Here is a 13,018-nt window from a genome sequence, read left to right as displayed (position 1 = left end):
ATGAACCTGGCACAGCCAGAATATGGCGGCACTAATTATGGAGAGAGTGTAGAAGAGGCGTGGTGGGAGAAGGGGTCACAACAGGCACATGGAGGTGCATTAGGCAACTGTCAGTCTCTATAGTAGTGGTCCTTTTATAGGATGGGTGAGGGGTGAGAATTTTCTCTCTCTCTGTGTGGTTTTTTTTTTTTTTCTTTTCTTATACAGACAGATGGGGCTCTCTATAGACACACCCACTTGACCATTTGAGTGCAAAATCGGACACACGCACATGCATTTGCCTGTAAGTGAAGAGTCATCTCATCGAAACATCGATTATATTTAGACATTTATTACACTTGCTATAGAAAGTAACAAATTACAGCAACTGGCGTCTCCAGGTAAACAAGAATATTGTGCCAATTGTGAGAATTGTAGATGAAATGCACAGAGCAGTGTAATGAAAGGAGTCCTGATCAGATTTCTGGGGAGGGACTTGACTCTGATGTGGTGATTGTGGTGTTAGTACCTCTGCTTACATATTGCCTGCAAATTTAGTCTGTGTTCCACTACTTTTGCTAGGGTATAGACATGCTTTCTTTCTTTGCCTTGTTTACATATGCAAAGAGGAAGCACTGCAGCACACACAGTCGAACACAGTTTGTAAAAAGTTATTGTGTATTATGCACTTTGTAACCTTCCAGGGGTTTTCTTTACCTTTTCTGCTTCTTGGATGTTGTTACATTGAGAAATTTGGCACCGTGTAGGGCATAGAAGCCTGTGCGTTGCGTCTGTCCCTCCCCCCTCTATAAACATGGCTGCATAATAAAGTGGCTCAGCAGACAATAGAAGAGATCTGTGAACCTGCACTGCCTGGCACTAAGCTCAAGGAGCAAATCAGTTCTTTATAATAGCAGATACCCTCTTTTTGTGCTTCATTCGTGGATTTTCAGTTCTATATGTGATTTTGTTATAAACTTCAGTTTGCGGCTGAAGTTTTTTGGTTTTTTTTAATGTTTTTTTTTGCAGACTATTCTTAAGCCACTGATCCTTTTGATTGTGTAATTAACCATTTAGTGAAAAGAATGGCTTTAATTAAAACTTTGGTGCGAGGTTGCAGAGAGTCCTTGAGCTGGAGGGTTTAATGGAATTTGCAGGGCACTTGATACAGATGCTTACTTAATTGGCTCTCATTTTCAGGTTCAGTTAGAGGCACTAAGGGCCAGACCACCACATCATAAAAGCCTAAATTTGGTTTTCACAGCACTAGTTGAAGTTTCAAATAGTTTTGTATTTACAATTGCTAGTAAAACAGTTATTTCCAATAGTCCATTTGTCTTTCCTTGCAGTTTTAAAAATTAGTTTCTTATCGAGATATTGTCGAAAAGTTGTAGTTTGATTTTAAATGCCCAGTAAATATGTCTTCAGATTCTTTTAAATCCTGCTTGTGAGTGAATATTTATAAAATGTTTTCTTTTGCTTTTTTGTTTTTTTAATCTGAGTTAGAATCTCTAAGAAAAGATACTGGACCTTTTAGAAGAGCTTAATAAACAGTGAATTATAAATTATGAATTTATTCAGTAAATTTCATTGCCATTCCCAGTGAACCAGCATATGCTTCACTTTCCTCTTTTAATCTTTTATACTTATACACTTATCCAAGGGACCCCCTCCACCTTCCACACACACACACCTCTTATTTTATTTTTTTCTCCTTGGCTCTCTTTTTCTGTAAACCCCCCCCCACCTCTTCAAAAGCACTTAACCATCCATCATGGATTAGGAATCTCTCTGAGCAAAATAAAAGACGTGTCTCATTAAATGTATTTATGTTTGTGCAGGGTAGAGGGGAACAGTGTCTGTACTATTTTTCTCACCTCTTACGCACTCAGACAGCCATTTTTGCCGTCTCATTTTTGTCTGTCTACACACACACACACACACACGCACATTACTTCCCTCTCAGGAGAGCATTAATTCTCATTCTCAATTCTGATGTACTTATTAAATACAGATTACACTGAGGGTGGTTACACATTATCCAGTTTGGAAGTGTTATAGAAGAGATGTTTTTTTAAGCTTCCCTGCAAGGAAGTTTTGACAGCATGATTTAAAAAAAAGTTTAATAGTTATTGTATATGTGTGAAAGACATTTATTGTCTTAAAGTACCCTTGTTACTACCACAACAAACAGATTGTATTGTTGTGTGTGTGTGTGTGTTGTGTGTGTGTGTTGTGTGTGTGTGTGTGTGTGTGTAGCTAATCAGACAAAAAAAAAAGATTTTCCTTTTTGTAACAGAAATGTGGAGAACTGGAAGCAAAAGATGTATAGTAGAAACTTTGGGCTGGAGTTTGAAGAAAGACCAAAGAGAGAAGAAAGAAGGTATAAAGGCAGGTTGAATGAAAGGTTGAGATTCAGAGTGGAAGGATAAGGAAGTGGAAACAAGAACATGGCAAGGAAAAAAGACAGAAACAAGGCATGGGTGAAAAGAGACAAAGGCTAGAGATGAGGGATCAAGATGGATAAAGGCCCTGAGGGAGAATAACATAGTGAGCAGTGAAAGACAAGGAGGCATGGAAAAAAGGAATGGCAAGAGAGTGAGTGAGCACTGGGGCTACGAAGTAACTTGCTGGTGGGAAGATGAGGGGAGAAACGGGTGGAAACAGTGGGTAGAACAGAAAGGGAAGGGGGCAGGGCGGCGTGTATTCACCATACCGGTGTACGATTGGCTGAGACAATGTCAGGCGGGCAGCGCTGAATTAAATCAGATGTGCGTCACCAGCTGCAGTTCCAAGCCAACAGCCAACCACATACTGCTGGAAGGGGGAAGGTTCTTCTTATCCCTGTCTCTCTCACAGGCTCCCTCTTTCTCTCTTTCTAAAAACTCAATTGAATTGGATGAAAACAACTATGAAAGTGTCTTTTTGCCTGTATGTGTCAAATACTATGCAAAATATAAAATTCTTACCTTAAATGTGCGTTTGTATGCCTGTGGAATAACACTCTTTGTGTATGGGAAGTGGATGTTTTTTTAATTTATTTTTTTAAAGATCATTATGTTTTGATTTCAAATAAAAATAATACAAATACTTAAAATACTCTCTACAGGAAAAAAACATATATTAGTGAGTGGTTGTAATTTGTATTTCTTTCTGATACAGATCAATGCAAATTCCCCTGCTGTTAGTGTGTTTCAGCAGGTAGGCACCCTGAGAGGGCCTCTGTTTTCAGCTGTGCTTTTGGACAAGCTTTTGGCAGCCACAGCGAATACCTCTGCACTCTGATTTATTTTAACCTCCTATGCGGTAATGTTGGCTGGTGTGTGCATGTCACTGTGTGGTTAATTACTACCACTGCAGTATAGGCCTGCTGTAGGAGTAGTTTAGACTCTCATACCAGAGAGACTGAACCCCTAAATATAGCTGCAAGCAACTATGGTCAGAGTGCAATAACCTTCCAGCGTTTGGTGATCTCAGTGGGCAGTTTGACCCCATCTTATCTGAGTGACCTTATAGTACCATCTCACCCCACTGGAGCTCTTCCCTCTCAGACTCTCAGAGTAAAATTTGAAATTGAATCTAATTTAATTTTAAATTGAAGTTGAACATATTCAACCAATTCACACGTGTAGTATTTTGGCAAACAGGACCTTGAATCTTTTTATCACTATAGAAAATGTTTATTAATTACCAATGCAAAAACATGATTGTCAACACACCCAATAAGGTGAGCGTATTGCATTATATTTTATTATAGGTTTATTTGTGTATTTACATTTATAATGTTTAAATATTGAAAATGTAGGTCTTAAGTGGTTCTCTGCAAATATATTATTTGCTAAGTGACATGTAACTGAGTAATAAAAGCAGTCGCCTCTGTGGATGACCTCCATTTTCACCTTGTTAGACTGCACCTGCAAACTGGTAAGCCTTATTCTGCTCTGCCACCAAAGTGAGCTTTGGTTGGAGCACTGGCCTTCTAGTTCACAGCAAATCTCAGTAGCAGAACAACTACTAGAGTCTGTCCAACCAAGGGACGAGACCCTCTTTGGGCAAAGAGCTGAGTGATATTGGGGAATTCCCCAGCAGTGCCCTGACTAGAGAGAATGCAAAGGTAGGGAAGGACACAGCACATTTTTTAGTTTTAAAGGGACATGCCAGGGTGTTGTCCGTTAGTAAATCAATCACATGGGTTTGTTCTTTGACGAATATAAAAATATAACATTAGTTGCCAAGTATAGATCTCAGATAATGAGTTGCGGCCACAGCTCTGGCCTAATGTAACTAAAATGAGCAATTTTCTTTTTGTTTTATTTCCTCCTGTTAAATTCTAAATTTTGGAGGTACACCGGATAGTTAAAAGAAAATGTTTGGATGCAAATATTATTGTAAAGTTTTTCTTAGCTTGGTCGCAATATAAGAAGATGAGATCACTCAATTATTTTTAAGTAGATAGGCATTTGCAGCCAGTAATGATAAGAATAAGAAATTCATAACTAATTTAATTAACTAAGTAATAAAGAAAGAGAATGTAAGTAAATACAGATAATAGGATATTTGCAGCTTGGACTAATTAATTTCTATTCCATTTATTTTTCATTCGAACAAACTGGCCATCCTACCTCTACAAATACAAGAACTGTCTTTCTGTCCCTCTCCCACTCCCTTGAGTCAAGGCAGTCTCAGCTGTTGTGTAGAATGGTTGTGTCTATCCAGGGACTATAGAAAATAACATCATCAACTATTCATCATGTATTTTCCCTTGGACCAAAAAACTAATTCACAGCAGCTATTGAGTTACAAGCTATTGATGTCAGTATGAAAGCAAATATTTCTGTGCAGCAGGAAATTGTGAGGTAGAGTACTTATACATGCTACAGCCACAGACTCACACCAACAAGCTGCTCAGTTCCCATGACGATAAAGAAGTGTGTAATCTTACAGCACCCTGTAGAGAAAACTTTAGCAAAGCCAATCTGTTTGGTTGCTGACTATCCAAGTCCTACTAATAATAACACCTTTCAGGCTAACACTCGATTAGATGGCTGGCTGGTCAGTGTAACCACAGGGAAAGGTTCAGACTGAGGCCAAACCAGCAGGGAAGGGAAACGTGTGTAAGTGTGCGTGTCTGTGCTGGGAAAGGAAGAGATAGAGAGGCGAGTTTAATTAGGAGAAAAGGAGGTATCTCGTCGTGTTTGTGTGTTGGTGTTCTTTCAGCAGAAAAAATCTGACCTTTTCATAGATTGCATCTGGGTCAGTAACATATGCTCAACAACAGGCTACATGAGGCAGTTAACTTCAGGTGATAGTTCACAGGAGAAGTGCAGAGAAAAGGTTAGATTGCTCACTACCTGGATAGTACCATAAATAAAATGAAATACACTGAATTTACAGAAACTGCATGAACATCTATTTTTAGTAAACTGTCTTTAAAGCTTTTTTCATCAGACTTCAAGTGTCATTAATTGTAGTTAAGACCATTAAATATGCTAGGATATAATTTGATAAGATGACAAGTTTAATGTGCTGGCATGCTGTGGGCTATACATATGGCTCTGTTAAAAAGGTTGACAGCTCTCTTATAAAAAAAGAATAGCTCTATATTTTCAGCCTTTTTCAGTGTTGGTACTGCCCAGACAAATAAATATCTTCTGCTCTGTGTAGTATTAATAGTGACTTAACCCCGACATTAATACCTTGCTACCTGCATCTGTCTTTCTGTGTGTGAATGCTTGTGTGCCCATGTATTGTATCTGTCCAGTGCCAGAGCCTGCTCCCACTAAGCCCAGTCCCGGCCCATCCCACCACCCCGCCAGCCCCACGCTGCCCCTCTCCTCCTCCTCCTCTTCTTCTGGCAATGGCAAGCGCGCCTCCTGCAGTAGCCAGCTCCTGACTCAGACTCCCCCTCAGCAACAGTGCCAGTTGTCCTCTGCCAGTGCTCGCTACCCACCCAGAGAGGTGCCCCCGCGCTTCCGTCAGCAGGAGCACAAGCAGCTACTGAAGAGAGGCCAGCCACTGCCAGCAGGAGCCCTCAGCACTCTCACTCTCTCCTCCTCTTGCTCCTCTTCCTCCTCTTCACCCTCAGCATCTTACTCTTCTTCTACGAGTACCAGCAGCACTACCACAAACTCTACCACGTCCACTGCGAGCAAACACCACCAAGGTTTGTGTCAGTCCAGTAAAAAACATTGCGGCCAAATGGCTTTCTCATATAAATATATATATTTTTTAGTGGTTGCTTTAGGGTGATGTTGTGACTTTTGTCCTTGTTAGATGTGCATTTTAGTGAGTTTAAATAATACAATACATATACATGATATACAAAAACCCTCCTAAAGCATTCAGGAACCATTATCCATCTTGGGATGGATTATGAGAGAGAGATGTTTGCATTTGTAGATGTAACTTCATTTCAAACTTTGCATCCTTTTTTCTTCTTAGAGACGCATAAGAAAAGCAGTACTGGCAATACAGTAAAAACAGTGATTATAATTGCACTTTCTCTGTCAGCAAATGTAATGACAAGACTCGCCACCTAAAATTTTGTGGGTAGACTGACCATATTAAAACGGGCCTCAGACTTTTTTAGTTGATTGCTGCTTTTTTCCCCATTTCCCTTTGTGGCTATTCTGAAGTAATGAGGTTCTGGTACTTGGATGCATGTTTTCAAAGCATGTCTGTGTTTTCTACGTGTATTAGTGTGAATAATGATACTTATAACGGTGACAATTATGTCTTTTTTTTTTTTTTTTTTTTTTTGTAATCAAAGGCCATCTGGGATATTTTAGTGTTTGAAGAACTTGGTTAAGTGGTTTTAGCCTTGTGCACTGTTTTTAAAATCACCAGCGGTAGGCTTTTAACGAACTCTTTGTTGGCCCTGAAGTTCACTAATGTTGAACCTGCCTTGAGGGGCTCATTATACAGTGGTTTGTGTGTATTTGTAAGCAAGTCATGGGTTCTTAAATCATGGCCATTTATATCAATATTACAACTATATTTCTCTGGTTTTGGACATGAGCATTTTTCATACAGTCACTTTTTATTTTTCTTCTATTTATTAAAGGAATCTTAACCATCTGTTTAATGTACACAGATGCAAAAGTGAGGGTACTTCTCATCCTCCAACGTAACAAGCCGTAGCTTTGAAGACACAGATGTGAGGCTACCTCTGTAGAACACCACACATTGTTTGAGCAGGATCTAGCACGAGCATCTGCTTGCATCTTTGTTGAGCTTCTTCTCCTGTCTCTTTTTTTTCCACTCTAGCTTTTGATCATGCTGCTCTGTGCTGCTTTTCATTATTGTCTCTAAATTTGCTGTGCGAACACGGATTACTCAGTAAACAAATCTGCAGCTGCTGCGGTGTATGGTTAGCTAGCCAGGAGGCTACAGTCCTCAGCATTACAGTCAGCTGGTCTTTCTATGCTCTGCTGCTGCTGCTGTTGTTGTTGTAGTCAAGTCTGTGCCACCAGTCACAGCATCAAACAAAGGCTTTAAGCCTATGCAGCCACCCAGTGACACTCTCTTTGCCAGAAATTGTGCTTTTCAGTCTATTTAGTCAATTTACTATGTTTGGATGTTATTTTTCACTATGTAGCCATTTGATGTTGTTTCACAAATAGTGTTATTAGTTTTTTTAAACTTATTTTTTAATGTATTGTTTTTAAAAATATAATAATAGAGCTAATTAATTTTAAAAAAAAGAAAATAAGAAGATCAAAAAATAATTCTAATATTATGACATCATATAAAAACACAGAATCTATATAAAATGGATTCATTTTAATATTGTCTAAAGAATTTTCACAGGAAGTAAATTCAAGGCAACTGCATCACTGTATTTTTTAAATTCAGTAAATATATTAAATTGGTGGCAAAAATTCAACAGATTCAATCTGTCGGCACAAATTTCTTTTTTATTACATTGGTAATAATGTTTTTTTCTCTATGCACAGCTATTTACTGCAGTGTTTCTTTGGCTGTGGGCCAAGAAAAAATTTAGCTGCAGGCGTAACTCTCTTAAGAGAAACATTAAGTCAGAACCTTCAGATTTGAAAGCATATGTTTCTTCTTTGAGCTCTGGACACGTTAGGATGCCCTGGCTGAGTGTGTTACGTTGTAATGCTGTATTATTGTCCTAGTCCAGCACTTGTTGTCCTAATTGGCCTTTACCTACCTCTGGTTTCCCCTGGAGTCTCTCTGTACAACAGCCTGTGACAGAAGTAGCCATTGGCTGGGTTTTCACCTCCTTTTCCACTCATGTCCTTGTCCTGAGGGCATCCAGTCCACAACATGTTCTTTCCTGTCTGCACAGCCAATAGCCTGAAGCCAGTAACCAGTTGTTGCAGTGCGTCTGCGATACATAACTTAGGGATTGGACACTGAAGTTAAGTCTACAATGCAGAGCAATTATTTAAGTCTGTGGCTTCTTTCATTTCAAACATGACTTTTGCTGCAGAAAATCTGAAAAACTTCTCACCTAAAAATGTAAACCCAGCAAATGTATGTTTGCTGGATTTACAAGTTAATACTGGACTGTGATAGATTTAATGAAGTTTTTCCTGATCATAAATACATCTTTTTTTTTTTTAAAGTCAAAATGCTTATATCTCAAAGACAATGTCTGCAAATATAGAGGTAAAGTTTCATTTCATTTTGCAAGTTACAGATGAACTTTGTTCCGAGGACAGTGTTTCTATTTTGTTTTCGAGGACAGTGTTTCTGACCTCTGGTGAGGTTACTGAGGCCCTAAGGGTGGCAGTGATGTGATGGTTCACTTTTGTAGTTGCACACATGCAAACACTAACACATGTATATAGATATAATGAATGTGCAGCAGAGAGAGTACTCTAGTCTGACCTAGTTGTGTCCCCTCAGATATGCGTCTCCCTTGCAATCTGCCTCACACTTTAAAGAGGAGTGTACTCACACTGTAGTTTTAGTTAGTAGAAGTACACTGTAAAGATGTTAAATTTATTTCTTTGACACATTTTTGATCACTCCACATTTGGCTTGGAAAGTCAAATTTAATTATTGTAGAATCTATATGAATTCTGTGTAAATCTGTAACGCTTGAGATTCCAACAGGCTATCCAAGCACCCCATCCCCAGTGTCTAAAATGCAGTCTGCTCTCAACACACCACCCTCCCACACAACGTCTTTTCTCAACCCATTCAATTGTCCCACCAGACAGAGACCCCCTGTCCCATTTCCATCCCCCTGTCACACCCACCATTCCCATCTCTCCAGCTGACTGGAGACCATTTAAGTAGTCCGGAGCATCCAGCAGCCAGACAGACTCCCCAGTAGCAGGTGCTGGAATGGGGTCTCTTAAGACTGTGGGAACTGTAGCCCAACAGCTGTTTGCCGGTCACCCAGACAGCACGCGTAGCCAGAAGGCACTCTGCTGGGTGCGGTTTAAAACACTTGACCCTTTCATAATGCTTCCTTTGATTTTTAGGTAAATTAGCTTAGATTTTGAACACATCTTAAGTAAACTGTTTGGTGTTGCTTTATTTAAAAAACAAAACACGTTTAGAACACTTGCGCATTTTTACATTCTTTAGATATAATCTTATAAAAATGTTGTTTACCTCTTCTGACATCATCAAAAAAATAAATCTGTTATTTCTACGTTTTTTAAAATCAAATGAAAAGATCACTTGGCCCCAAAGAAGCCACGGAGGTATAGATTGGTCCATATGCTCAAGCTGTGACACACACATAGGCACACACAAGTGAGAGAACCCCCTAGTGGCTTCATTAATGCAGCCTCTCTCAGGGAAACCAGAGAAGTCACTATGGTCTCGCTCTTCTATTTTCTCTCTTCTCTCAGCAGAGGTAAACAGACATGAATGATGAGCTTTTTAAACCCCACGGAGACCGTCCCCTCTGTTTTTCTTTTTCTCTATGTTTCCGGAAAAACATGTGCATGCCGTCCTCTATGTGAGTGGGCGTAAAGTTCTCCTCAAAGAGAGATGGAGAGGGTCAGTATGGTGACAAAAGACTAGTAAAGGTTCCCTCCTCCTTTGATTTTGGGTTTATGTCATCCCATAATTTTAACCGAGAAGCCGAGCTGCCTCTGTTGCTCACACTCAAGCTAAAAGAATCACTTTGTCACTACAGTTATTCTCATTCTGTTCATGCTTTCTCTTTCGCTGTCTCCCTTTCTTTTCCCTCACCACTGTATGTGCCGACCTCTCCCCACCCCCACAGACTGTCTTCCATCTCTCTCTACCGCACTCTTCTTCTTTCTTTCTGTCACCCAGCCCTTTATTTCATTCAAATGGGGAAGAAAGGCATTTAATTCTTGGCTTATTGCCCATTTCCATGATGGCAGCTAGTGTCATTAGCAGGAATTCACCTCTTGCTTATTTGTGCTTCAACTCCGGCTGGTATCACACAGCTCCACTGCAGTGTTGATGCTGCTTGTCCGTGTTTTGTAGTAAGCACTGTCGGTGTACCTACATTAGGATGTTTTTATTATTAAACTGATGTCCACCATTTCTGTAGTTCAGTGCAGGTGAGAATAAGCTAGACTCCACATACACGCATACAAAAAGGCTGTCTTTCTGTCCGTTTGAAACGTGAAGAGCTACAGAGATGCTACTTTTTTTCCCTTTCCGTTTTTGACCCTTTTCATTCACAAGGCATAATCATAGGCTGCCCTCCTAATTGCAACCAGAATGAAAGCAACACATTACTGACATATGATTGCAAATGGTAGATGGAAATAATTCTCCCCTTGCCTTTGTTTTTCATATTCAGCTTGCTTTCATGCCCTTCCCGCAAATCAATGATTTGCCAAGAATCAGCAGTACCTTTTTCTGGAATGCCTGGAAAGGGAGTTGAAAGGGGAACAATGGAGGCACATTAAGGTGAAAAGAAAGGAAGGCTGTTTTGCATTAGTCCACTCGTACATGTTGGCAAAGATGCACCAACATTAAAACCTTTGCAGTGTAATGCAACCCTGTAATCCTGTTGTAAACACTCCTTTTGTGGAGCTAATAATGGTCCGGTTTTGTTGAGGTAGATGTCCACATGTGCTGCCTCTGCAAAAGGATTTTTTTTTTTTTTTGCTTCACTGACTAACCTGTTGCAGATGTACTAAGATGATGTCTGCTGTTTCTTATTCTTGCGTGGATCTGTGTAAGCACTCTTAAGACTAAGGCTGCTATACTTCTCCTCAGGTATTTTTCCATTCTCTCGCTCTCTGACCTCCTTTCTTTTATCATGTGCATGAGAGTCACCTTTTCTTTCATATTTTTTCTATAGTATTTTACACACTATAGGGACATTTAAAATCCTTTAATTTTCTCAAAAATCGACAGTGTGCCTTATGTACGAATTCTGGTTGTGCTTACTGACCTCAAACTGATTTTATGTGGTTCACGCCACTCAAAAATCTGTCAAAAATGTTTTAGTACGACTTTGGTAAGCTACGAAGGCGCACAGCTTGATGGATTGTCGGAGCATTATGGCTGCCGTAGTCAGGAGCCTTGCGGAGTAATCTGGTTCCTAAACTCCGTCTGGTTCAGGTCCCAAAGTCACACGATCACTGCGGCATCACTGAGAGTTAAAACTGTCTAAATTATTTCATCTTTAATAAAATGATCAGCATTTCTGCTTTACCAAGTGTAACAATTAAGTTTAACATCTAGGCATCCATGAAAATCGAATTTATTACATTTAACGGAGTTAGAAGTTAGCAGGAAGTTAGCTCGCTAGTTTTGCTAGTTACCTAAATATGATATAGCATGTTCTGACTGAGAGATTTCTGAAAAAGATCAAACGTACAGCTCTGCTACCAATTCCAACATTAATGAAGACAGAAAACTAAACAGCAGTGATGTTTGTAGGGTTACTGGAGTTGGGCTAGCTGGTATATAATGATGTGCTACGTAATCGCTAGCAAAACAGCTACGTTAGCATAACAGCTACATTAGCATAACATTAGCACAGTGAAGTTGAAGGATGGCCGCTAACTTTTTTTTCACTCAATAAAAGTTAACGTGAGGGTTTCTGGTGGTTAGGGACCAATGCAATTGCATGGCAGGATGCTGTAAACGGACCAAACTTCAGTCAGGAGAACAACTGAGATAATCCATCCACAATACGAGGTTAGTCATTAATATACTGCAACAACATGGGAATAGAGCAGTTGTTAGGGAATTCAGCATGAATTGATTGATAACATTGATTCATTCAGCAATGAATCAATGTTACGGAAGCGCAGTTTTTGGCTTTCCCTATATTCCAAAAGTGCTTTGTCTCTGCTATTACTGTCGCCCAGCATAATTTGCAGATGATGTTGTTTGCAGCCACTGCAATGCTGTCGACCAAAATAGGTGCAGCTTGATGACACCATCAACATGCGCTACCGTTGGCCAAATTTATATCATTTCTACCGTATACCGTTCACACCGCCCACCCCTAATACCAAGCTGTTGTCAGAAGTCAGAAAACCCATGGCAAGTGTAATTTAAAAACTTTCTGATGATAGGCACACATGGCTTTTTTTCCAGCATCTTTTAAATGAACGTAAAAAGAAAAGTACACTTACAGCAAATATGGGGATTACTTTTGTTGTGATGTTTCATTAGTTATTTCTGTTTTCAGCTGATTGCAAACTGACTGTAGATTAATGTTGGTGTGCATGTGTGTGTCATCAGTCTGATGACCCTGAACGATAAGGCTGCCTGGGAAGTGGAGATAAGTGAAAATGTAATTCACAGCCTCTGTGGCACGTTCAAAGTATCTAAAAGTCATACATCTGCCAGAATATGTGTCTTTGTCTTCACACCTCAAATAAATGGACTTTTCCTTCTATATCTTGTGCTGTGTAACGTCTTGTTAGGATGGCAACAATTTGATAGGATCTTCTTTCCTGTCTTAAGGTTCTATCTTAAGCTATACAGTTTTACTTTAGAAACACATTACATTTAGTGTGGACTTTAGAAAAAACAAACTCCGATGTCTAGTTTTCATGTACAAATGTTTATTATTATCAATTATTAATAAGGTTAGTTGGTCTGTGCA

General features: G+C 39.5%; 1 protein-coding gene across 2 annotated transcripts in view; it reads left to right on the top strand.

Moving 5' to 3' along the window:
• Window positions 1-13,018, top strand: part of tnrc6c2 (trinucleotide repeat containing adaptor 6C2) — a 51,994-nt gene that overhangs the window by 17,600 nt on the left and 21,376 nt on the right. The window contains exon 4 of one of the 2 annotated variants that reach the window (XM_085354944.1): window positions 5,741-6,142. The exons of the other annotated variant lie outside the window; for it this stretch is intronic. Coding sequence (XP_085211070.1) covers window positions 5,741-6,142 — 402 coding nt within the window. The remainder of the gene's footprint in view (window positions 1-5,740; window positions 6,143-13,018) is intronic. 2 annotated transcript variants of the gene reach the window in all.

This window comes from Diplotaxodon limnothrissa, linkage group LG6, assembly GCF_057381915.1.
Source record: "Diplotaxodon limnothrissa isolate DT_005_m linkage group LG6, D_limnothrissa_male_GT1.1, whole genome shotgun sequence".
In the NCBI taxonomy this organism is placed as follows: Eukaryota; Metazoa; Chordata; class Actinopteri; order Cichliformes; family Cichlidae; genus Diplotaxodon; species Diplotaxodon limnothrissa.
The sequence above is the reverse complement of the archived record's forward strand: the minus strand, read 5'-3'. Positions and strand labels throughout refer to the sequence as shown.